General features: G+C 40.7%; 1 protein-coding gene across 4 annotated transcripts in view; it reads right to left on the bottom strand.

Annotated features, from left to right (window-relative positions):
* The window catches only part of SPATA17 (spermatogenesis associated 17), an 83,257-nt gene that overhangs the window by 33,035 nt on the left and 33,780 nt on the right, over positions 1-16,442 (bottom strand). For all 4 annotated transcript variants that reach the window (XM_060272994.1, XM_035111352.2, XM_060272995.1 and 1 more), the window contains 2 exons: positions 11,151-11,348; positions 6,307-6,455 (listed from right to left, as the gene is read on the bottom strand). In XM_060272994.1, coding sequence (XP_060128977.1) covers positions 6,307-6,455; positions 11,151-11,348 — 347 coding nt within the window. The remainder of the gene's footprint in view (positions 1-6,306; positions 6,456-11,150; positions 11,349-16,442) is intronic.

The raw sequence follows: 16,442 nt of genomic DNA on the forward strand, positions 1-16,442 counted from the left end.
TTAAAAAAGATAGGAAACATTTATTTTCTTTTTCTTTTTGAAAAGCTTCCAATAGAAAGTTTTTAACAGTCACGTACTACTTTTTGTGATGCCATCTAAAAAACAACAACCATTTTCTTATTTTAACTGCTAAATTCTATTTTTAAATCCTTTACTGAAAGGGTTTAATATTTCATCAACAGTAAATTATATCAATAAACCTTCCTTGTGGGGAAACAAATTGGTCTTTATTAGCATCTGGCCAGTCAAATTGCCCATAAAGAATTCAAAACCAAGGGCTCTTGAAAATTAACAAAACAAAAGCACAGAAGTAGCAGAGCTTTAAATTATACAAAGCTACAGAAGCATGTATATACTCATGGGGCAGGTGGCTTTCATATAAGACAGATTATAGCACTTCTAGGGCTAATTTGCACATGGGATGGACATCACACACAAAAAAAATTAATGTGGCCCCAATGTCCCTGAGTATACATAGGAGTTGCTGAAAGCCGGCTGCTCCACTTACAGTTTTTATCACTTCTGAATTGCATTTTAATAGTACATTTTTCTTTTGTTCAGACATGAAAGAAAATTGGCTCTCTCCAGGGATTGGATGATGACTGAAAGACAAGGCTAGTAGCATAGGAATTTCCCCATGAATGCATGGAATTTAGGGTAGTCTTAATGCCAAGAACAAGGTGTATGCAAAAATAACTTTCTATAATAAGGAATACATTGTTAAGTGCTGTAAAACATCAAAGGCAATATTCCTGGTTTATAATAGAAATATATGCAGATTCCTTCATTTATAGGATTCTTTCATTTGGCATTTATTAGTAGAAATTCTTAATTTTATAACCCAGGAAAGCCTTGCATCTTGAAAATAAAAGACATTGAGAATAGCCCCGATTCAAGACACAAATGTTTACAGAAAGTGAAGGATTTCATGATCTAATTATATATTGTGACTTGCATTAAAATATATAATGAAATGGCTTCCATCTTGGCAGATGTACTAGGGTCTTAATATTGGATTGCCAGAGCAAAATAGCACAGGAACTGTATTTAAACCTTGAGATAGTCATTAACCCAAGCTAGGCTTTAGACCAGGCATCCCCAAACTGCGGCCCTCCAGATGTTTTGGCTTACAACTCCCATGATCCCTAACAGGACCAGTGGTCAGGGATGTTGGGGATTGTAGTTCAAAACATCTGGAGGGCCAAAGTTTGGGGATGCCTGCTTTAGACGTTCATAAAGTACTCAGACCTTCCTGCAGAAGATTTGTGATTAACCTCAAGTTTCAGGAGTGAGCTCCTGTCATTTTAGAAACAAAACTGCTTGAAAATTGCAACACAAGAGAAACCAAATATAAACAATTCTGGTGATGGTGTACAGCGTCATTTACAGCCTAGCAGTGTGTTCTGTGGTCATAGCAAGATGGACCTCAAGGAAACAAGCTAAGATGGAAGGTTACAGGGTTTACTTAGTGGCCCTCAAAGAGAGCAGTTCAGTTTTGTGTGAGAGACTCCAGCATTATACCTCCTGCTCTACCAGTGGTCTCTTTCCAGTGCAAGACTGGAAGACTGAACTTGGTGGATGTACAAGACAAGGCCTGAGTACCACCCGCTGATCCAAAAAGTCAATCCTTGTCCATCAGGCAAGCTTGCTGGTTAGTTTGACAACTTGTCTCATTGTGTGAGGATTCTGCCTAATGGTCAGTCCCTTAGCTTAGCCCATGCATCTACTTCTGTCCCTTCTGGGGCTTGATTGCTTACTTGGAACTTGAACCACCACCTGCTTTGGACTGCCTCCCTGCTTCTGACCCACTTGGATTGACAGCTAGCTTCTCCTGGGTCCCAGATCCCAACTGTTTGGAACAGTCCTTCTCAACCTTGGGACTCCACATGTTGTTGGACTATAACTCCCATCATTCCTAGCCAGCATGGCCAGTAGTCGGGGATGATGGGAGTTGTAGTCCAATGACAGCTGGAGACCCAAGATAAGAAAGGCTAGTTTAGAAGCTAAGGCCTAGCACTCTGATAAATACCAGTGTTTCTCCTAAAATAAGACACGTCTTATATTTTTTTTCCTCCAAAAAAACACACCACGGCTTATTTTCGGGGGATGTCTTATTTTTTCAAGCGGGAGCTGGCAACAGCATGCTGCACCGAGCCCCGACCCGGTGAGAGCCGACAGCAGCGCACCGCGCGGGACCCATTGAGAGCCGGGGAGCAGAAAATAAAAATGGCAAGGCTGCCCTTGTAACAAAGCACAATAATAATACTGTGAAGCTGCGAAGCTCAGCGGGGTTCCAGCCCTTCCATTTGCGTGCTGCTGGGGAGCGGAAGAAACGCCGTGATCCAAGGATCCAAACGCATCGGTGGAGCAGGAAGCAGCCGCGGAGGCGGCTGTGAGAGGAGCGGTGGCGGAGGGACCGGCAAGAGGCGGCTGCAGGGGAGCTGCTTCGGGGAGCACAGCGCAGCGCGAAGAGCCTGGTGAGAGGCAGCTGCGGCTGCAGGTGAAGCCCGGGATCTGCGTGGGCGACTGGGGGCGAGCGCCCTGAGTGCTGTGGCGGTGGCGAAGAGGCGCCCGATCAGCCCGCCTCTCAGCTGATTGGGTGCCTCTTCGCCACCGCCGCAGCGCTCAGGGCGCTTGCCCCCAGTCGCCCACGCAGATCCCGGGCTTCACCTGCAGCCGCAGCTGCCTCTCACCAGGCTCTTCGCGCTGCGCTGTGCTCCCCGAAGCGGCTCCCACTCCTGCAAAACACGGTGAGGCGGCCGCGGAGGAAGTGTCGAGAGCGCCCAGGAGCGCGGCTGCAGCGATGGTAATCCCAGGGGCTGCGGAGGTGGCTGTGGGCATGCGCCAAGCCCCAAAGCACGGCGGTGGCGGCGGAGACGGCCACTGCGAGTGGCATGAAAAGAAGAAGGTCACCAGCAAGCGCGCTGTTGCCTCTTGCCGGCTCTTCCGAAGGCGCTTAAATGCCTTCCTTTCCTTGCCAGACCTGCTCCCCCACTACGGCTTATTTTCGGGGTATGTCTTATATTTAATCAACTCGTGAAAAGCCTGCCATGTCTTATTTTGTAGGCACGTCTTATTTTAGGAGAAACACGGTATTTTCTTTGTCTGGGTTAATGACACGCATTTACTGATGGGACCATTGTCCTCACCTGAAGGATGTTCCTTAGGGGGCATGAGGACAACACCAAGGCCCACCCACTACTGGCCGATATATACCATGAATGAGCACATGAATGCTCTAGAGTGAAGCATGGACTGTGCAATGTTATGTGTTTGCTATTTGGCTTGTATGCCTGTTAGGTTTATTACATGTAGTCATTTGAGTATCAGGTATTCTTCGACACTTGGCCAGAAGGCAAACTGTCACCCCAAGGGGTAGAAGAATCAAATACCATTGCTGAGCACCCTGGTAGACTGCTAAGGATGGCCCATGGACCTGTATTCATTCTATAGGTTGAAAGTTTTGTGACCAATGCTAGAAGGAATTGTGTTGAGCCCTGAAATCTTTTAAGGAGAACACAAGATAAGAGCACATTAATGAAATGGTACTGCGTTAGCTGGAGCAGCACATGCACTAAACTATAAAAAGTGTCTCATTTTTGAAAGCATGTATTAAATGTTATTTAATTCCCATCCCTTCCAAGACAACAGGTCTAAGTCAATAGGTTTTTTTCAGTTAACTCCCCTGTGCTAGATATAAAGGCTAAAAAAAGAAAAGAGAAAATGAGTTAGGTTGTGCTTAAAGTGCCTCTCAAGAAGTCATATCTTTAAGAATTATTATTTAAAAACTTTACATAGTCTTACACTGGCTATATTTCAGTTACAAGGGTTGTTTTTGCGCTGCCTGCATTATGTTTTCTGATATAACACTAATAATCATTGGGCTGTTTGGGTTTTAATCCCAGTCTGCAGTAGAAGTAAAAGCATCAGACAAATGCTAGCCCACTTCTCGTATAAAGCAAAAGTAATGAGACCTCTTCTTTGCGGACACATTCTAGAACTTCTTAATTATATACAGACTTATTATCTATATCCCCAGTGTTATAAAGTACCAGAACTTCATTAGAAAAATTAAGCTGGAAAAATGAAGGCACCACTTTGTAAATTTCCACTGGAAATTAGCTAGAAGAGGCAGAGGAATACTGGATCAAAAGAGGGTAATCATGCTTAACTGTGCCCTAGAGCACCCGCATGTATAATACGATTTGCACAGTAACTACCTCTCCTATTACTGCTTGTTTGGAGTATTCTGTGTTAATGGGGTTAGCTAATTTAGTATTTTAACTTAAAAAGGCTCTGCTGATTAATAAATGTTGCACACTGTGCTAGTAATTAAAATAAATGGAAGAGTTACAAATAGAAGTTGAATTGTTAAGAAAACATTATCTGAAAATATATGATAATCCCTGTTTATCATAATACAATAATAGTCCAGAAAATATGCAAATTGCTAAAGTTGCAAAGCATCTGACAAACTAGACATAACTTGAAAAAAGTTTTAGATGTGTTAGATTTGCAAGGAATAACATTCAGTGCCTGTTTTCATAAACTGCCCATGCTCTTCAAACTTGTAAATGCACATTCCAAAGCTCAAAACACCCTGACTAAGTGAGGGCAACACATAACCAGAAGCCAGTTTCCATAAATGCATCTTTTGCTGTATCGGGGACAGTGCAGGGAAAGGAGTTCAGTGCATATGATTCCCAGAACTGGATGTATATAGTTCCCTACACTGGGTTAGGAGCCACTGGCACAGTGATTTGACAACACTGATTTCCTGTCCTGGAGGGCTGGTGGATGAAATCCAGGTCAAGTGAGCCCCATGGGTAGATTTAGGTTTCCTACACCTTGAGATCAACCGTATTATCAAAAGTGACAGTGTCAATAATATTTTGAGTTGCTGAGCACACACATTTCCGAGCACAATTCAAAGTGTTGATGTTGACCTTTAAAGCCCTAAATGGCCTCGGTCCAGTATACCTGAAGGAGCGTCTCCTCCCCCATCGTTCTGCCCGGACACTGAGGTCCAGCGCTGAGGACCTTCTGGCAGTTCCCTCGCTACGAGAAGCCAAGTTACAGGGAACCAGGCAGAGGGCCTTCTCGGTAGTGGCACCCACCCTGTGGAATGCCCTCCCACCAGAGGTCAAAGAGAACAACAATTATCAGACCTTTAGAAGGCATCTCAAGGCAGCCCTGTTTAGGGAAGCTTTTAATGTTTGATGGATTTCTGTATTTTAATATTTTGTTGGAAGCCGCCCAGAGTGGCTGGGGGAACCCAGCCAGATGGGCGGGGTATAAATAATAAATTATTATTATTATTATTACATGAATCTGTCTGTGGGTAGGCCACCTATCAAACAATTTGGGCGCTGTAAAACCTTCTAATTCTTCCTTTACCATATAGTCATATAGTCATAAAAGAGAGAATGATGCAAAGTTGAATTCCGGCACTTCCAAGCCTGGTACTTTGCCCGCACAGCTCTTGTTTTAGTTACTAACGCATGTTTATTTCAGTTTAGTAAATGAAACTTGCATCTATGCTTGCAAAACTGTTGTTGGAAGTCTCGGCCAGCCATACTGACGTGAGCATATGAGGGGTCTATTAAACTCCCTCAGCCCAATCTTATCAGGTAATCTTTATATTCAGAGTTTAGTCTGTTAAAGGAAAACATTCCAGTTTTCAACTACTTTTCTAATAGGCAAATTGCCTTGGCCTACAAGTATACTAAGTTTCAATGTCCCAGGTGGTGTGGAATTACCTTAATTATTTCTCAGATGCAGCCACAGCAAGGAAGCTATTATTGAACCATGCTGGGGTGGGGTTGGGCAGGTACAGCCTGCTGTGAAAGCTTGCACGTATTTGGGGAAGAAGTAAGAAGCAGTGGAGTTCTCTTCTGGCCAGGAGTGTCTGATTTGCTTGACTAAGATCAGGGCTGTTCAGTGGCTTGTCATCTGAAGCGGCTAACCTAACTACTTAAGTGGGATTATTACAGAATAATAGCCCAATCCACAAATCAATCAAGATGAAATGGACTTGGTTTTAAACCGATTTAGCCCCATTGACCTCAACTCAGCTAAACAAGCTTAAATCCAAGTATTTCAGCTTTCCTGGGTGAATAGATCAGGGCCTAAGACATTTGAAAATCTTGGTCCACGAAATATGATGCTTAGATAGACTTATGCTTAATGGCTGCTTTTCAACTTTTCAGAATCAACAGCTTTTTTGAGTCTATCGAGCAACAGTAAAAGATATAAAAAGAAGAGGCACAGTGAAACGAAAACAGGAGGGGAAAGCAAGCAACTTACACATCATCATGTACACGGTTTCTCCACTCTTCTTGTTTAATTTTTTCTCTGGCAAGCTCCAGGGAAACGTTTGAAGCTGCCACCTGCAGAGATGGATCCAAAGGCTTATAGCGTTGCTGCAACACTTCAACAGGATCACGAAATGGGCCCTGAAAGGTACAGGAGAAGACATGTGTTCTGCACTGAGGCTGTTCCTCTTTGCTTTGATTTTTATAAGCAGCCTAGCACTGATGTCTCTGCATCTAAGGATAGGCTTGTTTCTCTCTCGAATCTTGATGAAAAGCTAGATTTTATAGTTTTTGGTCCTTAGCTAATATTGTGATAATTTTCTACAGATTAATAAGTGAGCTTTTATCAGACTGTTATTATATTAATATAATTACACTTTTGCTGAGTTATCACAAACAGAGGAAGAAGTGATGAATCATATCTGAACTATACCATTCTAGACTTAGCAGGGGCTTGTATGATTGAACATGCCTCCAAATTATAACAAACACACACAATCATGTGAGGGAGAAGAGCCTTTTCTATGTTAGTTTCTATGTGGATAAATAAATTGGGTGCTGGGTGGGAAGAATTTGCTATATGATCTGCCATCAACAGTCTGAAGTGCCCCAGACATAGAAATGTTGACAAGCTAACATGTTTGTGGGAACCCAGACCATAGATATTTGGCAAAGGAAAAATCTATCCAGTGTTTTTTAAAAGGGTTACACCACCTCTTGCCTTTAGGTAGTAAGTATGAATGTACCGTACATATCATTAGCACTGTAACTCAATACAATTTACAGGCAGCTGACTTTTGCTGAGTTGCCAATTACAGCTTGTTTTCCTTTTTACCACTGTTGTTCTAACACTGAAGTAGTGAAACTATCTCACCCAAGAAAAGGAGGTGGGGGCAACAATCCTAATCATGCCTCTTATTCTGAAGGATCTCTTTCTTTAAATAGGTTATCACTAACAAGCCACAGCTGGAGTTACTGCAAGAACTGAGTGAAGACTGCAGGGCTAATAAAAAGAAATGATTCACGCCTCATTTATGTTCACTTATGTTTTACATTAATAGAAACCAATAATAGGAACCAGTTACCATAAAAGTCACGGACCGTAAATAACACAAATGGCAAATAAGTATCATCTAGTACTTTTCACAGCTGGACAGAAGGATTGCTATATTTGAAAGTTGTTAATGGATTTTTATTGGAACTTTACTTTTTAAAGGCACAGCACCCCAATTGCAAGGTCTCCTGAAAAGAAGCAAGCAAGTGATCATAGCAGTTATTCATTGTGCCAGAACCCCCCTCCTTCACTTCCAGAAGGGTTATGCCAAGAATAAATTTATTTTATTGGGACCACTACAGAGCTTTTAAAGGTGTGAAAAAGAAATTAAAAAGTTTATTAGGATTCACAGGAGTAATGAGTGCAATCAAGTAATTGACTCAAAATAATGCACATTATTTGCTTATGCTATCTAGAAATTTGCAGTTAAAAACATAAAATGGGGGAAAGAATTAACCATTATCTTATCTAGGTGACGATAGTCCTTAAAGCACAGAATGGGGATTCACTGTAAACAGGAAAATAGAAGACTTACGTTGTTTTCCATTTCAAAGTTCTCACTTAATTCCTACCATCTTGCACCCCTGCTATGTTTTGCTGTTACCGTGCTTTACTGCAGAGGCATTTAAGTGCATAAGGAATTGCATTCTGTCATCAAAATACAGCAATCTCCTTATGAGTCAGGGATCTGATGTGCACAAAACTGTAAGTTCTTTCCCCTTAATATTATGAAAAAGGGAACCTCTACACACAGGAAAAGAATGCAGAGTGGTCTCCACTGGAATGAATGGGGAAGTCCATGCTTACAGTAGCTTTTGATGTGCAGATGTTGCATACAATTTACATGGTGTAAATGTTGTATACAATGGCATTCTACTTTAAAGCAATTTGCCCCTACACATGTAGTGGATGGAGAGGCTAGGACTTTGGGATCATAGTTGATAACATGATGATGTCAACCCTACAGCTGTTAAATCTCACTTAGGGGGTCATTAAAAAACAACAACAACTAATATCATAATGCCATTACCCCAAGCTATGATGTAACCATATGTGGAGTGTTGTATACAGTTGTGGTTGCCTCACCTCAAAAAAGATATTGTAAAGGTTCAGAAAAGAGTAACCAAAATTGTCAATAAAGTTCTAAATGATTTTTCACGTAGTGGAGAAAGTAGGTAGAGAAAGCTTTTTCTTAACCTCTCATAAAACTACCAATTGGGAACCATTGACCTAGAGCAGGCATCCCCAACCTTTGGCCCTCCAGATGTTTTGGACTACAATTCCCATCTTCCCTAGCCACTGGTCCTGTTAGCTAGGGATCATGGGAGTTGTAGGCCAAAACATCCGGAGGGCCGCAGTTTGGGGATGCCTGACCTAGAGGATAAGGCAAACAATGACTACTCACTATTACTGTAGTCACTGTATGAGCAGGATTTTGGAATATGGTTTGGTCCAGAAAGGCTCTGATTATGCTTTGGAGGCCAATTTTGGTAACTCAGCCTGAGGTCTAACAACAGTATCTGATCCATACAACTTCTTGCACACCAAATGAGTGTACTATCCTGAATGTTTCACTGCATTTATGGATGATAACTCAAATGATGCAAGAACCTTAGCATCTGATCCTATTCTGTTTGTCTTGCATAGCAGGCCGTAAGGGGGAAAGGAGAGAAAAAATAAAGCAATGTAGATGTTCTTAATTACCTTTAATAAAGTGACAACTAATTTCACTATCTTTGTTATCAGTGTTCTGTAATTCTAGTTAATTCTGTGATAAAAGTCAGAGATCTGACAGAATATATATCAACAGTATGAATATATGTGTGTGTGTGTTACACACACACAATATTTTCCCATTTGCTGCCTGAGAAAGCCAATGGATAGTTAAATGTTTAGTCTGAAAATTTGACATGAATACAAACTCTTGTTTTAACACTCTCCTTGAGCACATTTTGGTATCTTAACACTCACATGGGGCCTAATGTGTAAGGTGCATAAGTTTAATGTCAAATGCTGCTGTCACCGAGTACTAAGTCACAAGGATGGCTAGCAATTATAAATCCCTCATTGTCACACCACCAGACCACTTTGAGAACAGTGCATTCTGTTGGATTTTCATTCCAGCTGTTTCATCAGCTCAGACCAATGTCCTTTCCCAAACATACACCTCTAAATTGTGTTGTCCAGGGATTTAGCCGTGTGACTCCCATTAACATCAATGAGAGTCGCACAGTTAAATCCATGTACTGTACTTTGAAAATTTACTCCACAGTGTACATCCCAGGGCACTGAAAGGATTAAAGTATTATACAGTAAATTCCCTCTTCAATGTGCAGGGAAATAAGTAGAAGTCTTCTCTTTGTTCTGAAAGGCTTTCTTGTGTAAGTTTCTTTGTCTGTGTCTAAACTGGGGGGGGGGTGCTCCAAAGTAGCCTAAACAAGAGAAACTTAGCAAATCAACACATAGTATATCTGTACTTTGGCAAATTGGAGGCTAGTGGAGATACTCCATCTACTCTAGGGAAGAGCCTAATTGATTTTAAATGGCCACTAACTGTTATAACCAATTTCAGTGAGTTCACGTTTGCAGCAGGAAGTAGTTCCAGAAACAGTAGGATTTCCGCTTTGATTTTAAAATATTAATGAGATCTTTACACAATATAGGTAAAGATGTACTCCTTAGAAATGTATGTTGCCTGTTCATTCTTCTACCCTGGTAAATTGATCTTTTAGTCCAGGCATCCCCAAACTGCAGCCCTCCAGATGTTTTGGCCTACAACTCCCATGATCCCTAGCTAACAGGACCAGTGGTCAGGGATGATGGGAATTGTAGTCCAAAACATCTGGAGGGCCGAAGTTTGGGGATGCCTGTTTTAGTCAGTGGAAATTAACATTGCAACTCAGATCAGCATCAAATGACATTCTAAGTGAACATTGTGTGAGTGGGAGGAAATAAAGAAAGATGAAATTGTCATCACTTCCGTTATTTTGATTCTGAGATTGAAAATGGTACTGGACAAAAACAATCTGAAACACTGATGGGACTCCTTCTAGGTACTGGAGATAACTCAGTTTTGTGAAACCTTCACAGGGCACGCAGAGCTCAGGGCACTGAAGGGACTGTCCTATGCTATGGAAAGCCCCACCAAAGAATGTACAGTGGTACCTTGGTTCCCGAATGGCTTGGCTCCTGAACAAATCAGCTCCCGAACACTGCAAACCCAGAAGTGAGTGTTCCAGTTTGCAAACGTTTTTTGGAAGCCGAATGTCTGACACAGCTTCCAATTGAGTGCAGGAGGCTCCTGCAGCCAATCGGAAGCTGGGCCTTGATTTTCGAACAGTTTCAGGAGTCGAACGGACTCCTGGAACGGATTAAGTTCGAGAACCAAGATTCCACTGTACTCATAGCCGCCTCTGTGAGCAGGGAAATGGATAGTCCATTCTCTTCAATGCTAGTTCTGTGGTTTAAGTATGTGGAACTTTCTCCCACAATGAAATGAATGTAAATTCCCATTCCCATTAAGGTTGATTAAACCAGATCTCCTGAATAAAACAACACTTGCAGCCTGAGAGCTATTATAGACAGGGTATGGCTAACATCTTGCATTTTATGTGGCCATTTAAAACACATGGTCTCTCATAAAGATGGAAACAAAAAACCTTTCAGTCATTTCATGAATGTTTGTCCTAGAATAACGGTCAAGAACAATGAAATCAACGGGATTAAACAGATTTAACACTCTGTAGCTGTGGCTGATATTGGGAGTTATTGATACACAATACCTGAGGTTTTTGTCTCCCAATAGGAGGAAGAGCTGGCTCTCGTTGGAAGCCAAATGAATCAGAATAAGTATGCCAGTGGAGATCGACAGCATCCTTCTTGACCTTTTTCTTCTTGTGCCTCAAAGGTTTTGCTTTCCTTAATTCCAATTCCATTGGATCCGGTGATTTCCTGTAGGGCGAGTTGTATATTCCTGCAATCTAAAGACACACCACCATTTATGTGCATTGCTTCGAAATTTCTCTAGTTTAGATAGCAAATCAAACAATGTATCATTTATTAGATTATTTTATAAATTAGTTATTACATGCTTTCAGAAGACAAGCTCGCCAAGAAAGCTGAAGATGATGGAAGTGTAACACATATCATACATACTTATTTTAATATTTTATTGTTCATATATTGTTGTACACTGCACTCATATTTTACATGATGGTGGTATAGAATTACTGTTATAAATAACTAAATCACTTGGGGTTTTTTTGTGTGTAAAGAGTTTTGTTTGATTTTCAAATTTCTTCCTGCAGAGAACCTTTTCCATGTTATTTGCCATAGAACCCCTGTAAAGCTCCTCGAAATGTGTTGAAGATTCAAACCAGACAACATTGGGTGATATCCAATGTTAGCTGCACTTAGAATAGACCCACTGAAATCGATGGAATTAATTGACTCAGGTTTCATTGAGTAAGAGTACTACCCTGAATTTGAGTTAGTTGGATATCACCCATTGGTACACCAACTGTTGTATGCTCTGAATTATTGACACAGAACCACAAATATATCCTGAATGCTGGATGCCGTCCCAGGAACTGCATGCACAGCACTGCTTCTGTACATTCAGTTTTCAATACAGCGGGGGATGCTGCTTCCATGTGGTTCTTCATATGGCACTACAAGCATACCCCAAAACCTGCATCTACACATGCCACCACAAGGGGTTGGGAGAGCTGTGGGTTGTGTAAGTCATCTAATCGGCACAAAGAAAATTTTTAAAAAAGGATTATTGGTGTGTTGTTCCAAAAGAAAAGAGCCATTTTAGAACAAGCATATCGGCCTGTTGAAACAAGATTTATGCAGGTAGCACAATTATCTTTTTAACTGTTAAGAACTGTTGAATAAGAGAAATGAAGAAAGCGTTAGAACTGAGCTGAAGCAGATGTAGAGTCAATGTTTATATTGTTGCATCTGCTGCTGATTTCTGGCTCCTAGGGAAACTTAAGAGTCCAGCTTCTCATAATGTATTAACCTCTTGGGAGTGAGAGGATTGAGTGCTCCTCAATTAGCTGTAATGCATTTTTCATTAGTGTGTCCCACAGGAAAATTCAAACTCTTAGTGTCAAAAAGTTAAGCAAGCTTTTATTTATCTATATCTATATATTGCTGTTCAAATGTATAGAAGACTCCTATATGCAGAGAGATAATTGGACTGGAAGATTGGCTGTTTATTGAATGGTAAGGGCATAAACTCGTTAGCTTTTAATTAAGGGGGAAATGCTCCAACTTTTGGATCATTTTGTCTTTACCTGCCTCTTTTTGAGTTCTGTGATATCCTTTTTGCGATTGGCTGACCAGAACTCTATGCTACATTCTAAAAGTAGTCATACCGTAGTTTTGTATATAGTCACTATAATTCTGGCCATTTTATTTTCAATCCATTTCCTAATGACCTAGATATAGCAAGGAATTTGCCTTCTTTACCGCTGCCAAAAACTGCACTGATGGTTTCATTGAACTGTCTATAATGACATAAAGTACTTTCTCCTTGGGTTAGTCCTTACCAGTTGACACACCATCAATGTATATACTAAATCAGGAGTATTTTGTCTCGATGTGCATCGGTTTGCTTACACTCAACCTAATTTCCCATTTTATTGTCCATTCACAAAGTTTAGAGAAGTCCTTTTGGAGCCCTTCTATATCTTCTTGGGTTTCAACCATCATTTGGCAGTCTTGGGTGCTTCATTGTTCACCCTTGACTCCAGATAATGAACTAATAATTTAAACAGTGCCAGTCCCACTACAGATTCTTCTGTTTACTTTGCACCACTGTGGAAAACTGTCTATTTAATCCTAGTCTGTCTATTTAATCTATTTTCTGTTCCTTAACTAACTGCCAATCCATCAAAATGCCAATCCTCATATATAATGACTGTTAACAATGCTCAGCAGACTCTGGTTAGTGACATTGTCAAAAGGTATTTAGAAGTCTGAGTAAAAGTGTCAATCGGACCATTTCTATCACTAAATGCTAAGTGACATTCTCAAAGAACTCCAGGAGGTTTATGAGGCAGGGATTTCCTATGCAAAAGCCATGCTCATTCTTCATCAGCAAGGCTTGTTCTTCTATATTTAAGAAACCTAGCTTTATATTTCTATTCCTGTACATTCATTTCCAAGTTCTATCCTGTCACCACTTGAATATCATAAAACACTTAGGTCATCATCTCTAAGGTATCCCTAGGAAAAATCACCCCAAACCAAATACTTCCCTACTCATATCCCCTACCTGTGCAAAACTGATTAAATAATTGTTTAGTGGTCATCTTATTATGCCCAGAAAAGATGGGGTTAGGATAAAAATAAGTATACTTTTAAAAAAACAACAAGAATACAGGATGATAATAGGAAAACTGGTTTCTTCTAAGTGATCCTTGGCTTTAACCTGTATTTACTTTCACCTCCCATACAGCTACAAGGGTATATACAGTAGTAGTGGTATGGTGTCCTGCCAACACTGGTGTTAATGTTTTGAGACATGACCAGCCAAAATATAGCAGCTTGTGCTCACGTTTAATTCAATGAGAGTTATTCTGCTGAAACCAGTAAGACTTAAAAGTACTCAACAGTACCTGGGTGTTACCCTTGTTTGTACTGCAGTAGGAGAGCAATCAGGATGCTCCATACTCAGCTCCAATTTTGCAGAACAGTAAACTGCATAGCTTTATCTGAACATACAAAAAAATGTATGCATGAACAGACCTAGGAGTTCCACTATAAATATGCCCCTTTTGGTTTAGCCCAGGCACCCCCAAACTTGGCCCGCCAGCTGTTTTGGGACTACAACTCCCACCATCCCTGACCACTGGTCCTGTTAGCTCGGGATCCTGGGAGTTGTAGTCCCAAAACATCTGGAGGGTGGAGTTTGGGGATGCCTGGTTTAGCCTATGGTGACAATATATAACCAGTTTCCTTGCCATCCACCCATCTGCTCCCCTACCCCATCCATCCATCCAAAAAAAGAATTGGGAATATAAACTGACTGGGGTTTATGCTCTCAAAAACCCCAGGGTCATTTCCAGTATCTTGTTCGTTCATTTTGATCACCCAGTATACCCAATTAGAAAGTCATCGGTGTTACTTTAGCAGGGTATCCAATGCTTGGGTGACTTTTTTTTTTTAAGCGTGCTTTCCAGCTTTATTTCTAGTATAAAGCTAGTATAATAGTACTATAGGTTATTCCCAACCCCAACCCCATTTCAAATCACATCTAGTCTATGGAGAGCATGACACATTTTCCTGTATCCATGTTCTTCGCAAGTGTCTCTCGCAAGGGCCTCTGTCAAAGCTGGCTTTCTGGGACTTCATTTTCAGGAACAATTTTCTGAAGTGACAAACACTATAGGGAAATCTGTGCTAACTGTTAAAAAACCTACAACTGAGTTATTTGCAGTACTGTCATGCTAACTTCCAACTCAATAAGACCAAAGAAACCTCTGGGGGAGACTCTGCTAATAGCTTCTTACTGACCTCCTTGCAATACGCCCTTCTGCTGAATAGTGGCCCAGTGGTGAATATGGCAAATGAGGTGTGAAAGCTCTCTCTCTGTGTGTGTGTGTGTGTGTGTGTGTGTGTGTGTTTCAAGGCTATGATTCTGACTCGCTGTAAAAAGGAAAACTGAGCTCCACAAAAAACTCTCTCTGCTCTCTTGCCCTGGAATTCTTTTCTTCATCAGGCCTTCCACCAGGGAAACCCATGCATGACCCAGAAGTATTATTAATTTTGCCAGATCCCAAGCATAGGAGTGCATGTGCCATTTGTTACGCAGCCACCCTTAGCATTACATTAATATTTTGAATCATTTTCATTTCTAACAATGTATCATTTTTGCTTTCTTCATATAATTTTTAATCTTAGTAATTGAGAATGGCATACAGAGGGCAAAGAGAAAGGTTTTGCTAGGAAGGATCAAGTTCGTGAATTATATGAGTATCACATTAAAAAACCCCAAAAAAACTCCTGGTATTTTTGTTCTACATTGAGCCGTCACCCACACTCTTCTAATTTTCTTTTGATAATAATCCAGTGTCATCACTTAAGGTGCATTGCTACTGTTGCATTATTATTATTATTATTATTATTATTATTATTATTATTATTATTTACAGATTCCTGCTGTCAGATGCACCATCTACAAATGGTATCAGGCACCCACCTAAATCAGCTTTCCAAACTACAAGTAATCCCTTTCCAATGCTTCTGAAATCAACCCCCCCCCCAAAAAAAATGCTCCCTGTAGATTAACTCCTGCCAATAGCTCCGCAGCTGCATTCTGGACCCACTTTATTTTCTCAGCTATGTTCAAGAGTAGTTGCACATACAAGGCACTGGTAAAATCTAGTTGAGAACTTGCCAAGGCATGTATAATGGTGGTTAGATCTTACATATCCAGGAAGGGTGCAGTTATATATATATATATATATATATATATATATATATATATATATATATATATAGTGAATTTGGAAGAAAGCATTCCAAGAGAGAGTTCAACCTGGGATTCGATATCGGTGTTGGGCAGAGAGCACAAGTCTTCAGTGACATTGCATGACAACCTGATCACTAGATCCTTTCCCTAGCAAAGTACTAGCTTGTTCCTTGAAACTTTTTGTGTGCATGTAATCTATTCTACTTTCTTTGTGAAACACACACAGAGACAGAGAAACAGAGAGCACATTTCTTGAAAAAAGAAACCATAAATATAGAAGCATGAAGGAGAGGTGTGAAAGAAATATTTGCTGGAAACGGAATTGCTGAATCAACACTGACCAGTGCACTTCATCATAATTATCAGGACATACTACTGCCAGGGGATTTATAAAAAATCCCACTCAGCAAATAATTGCCCTGCTGTTAGGAGATAGTCAAGAGTGTTAACACACTGTCACAGTCCAGCATTTAGTAAGATATTCAACATTCAATTACTCTTGTGGGGAACTGAAAAGAAACATGATATTTTTTCCAGGTACTGTACTGCAGTTAATGCTTCCGTAAGAATTCCAGTGAACATTCCTGGT

Source organism: Zootoca vivipara, chromosome 3 (genome assembly GCF_963506605.1).
Source record: "Zootoca vivipara chromosome 3, rZooViv1.1, whole genome shotgun sequence".
NCBI classification, from domain to species: Eukaryota; Metazoa; Chordata; class Lepidosauria; order Squamata; family Lacertidae; genus Zootoca; species Zootoca vivipara.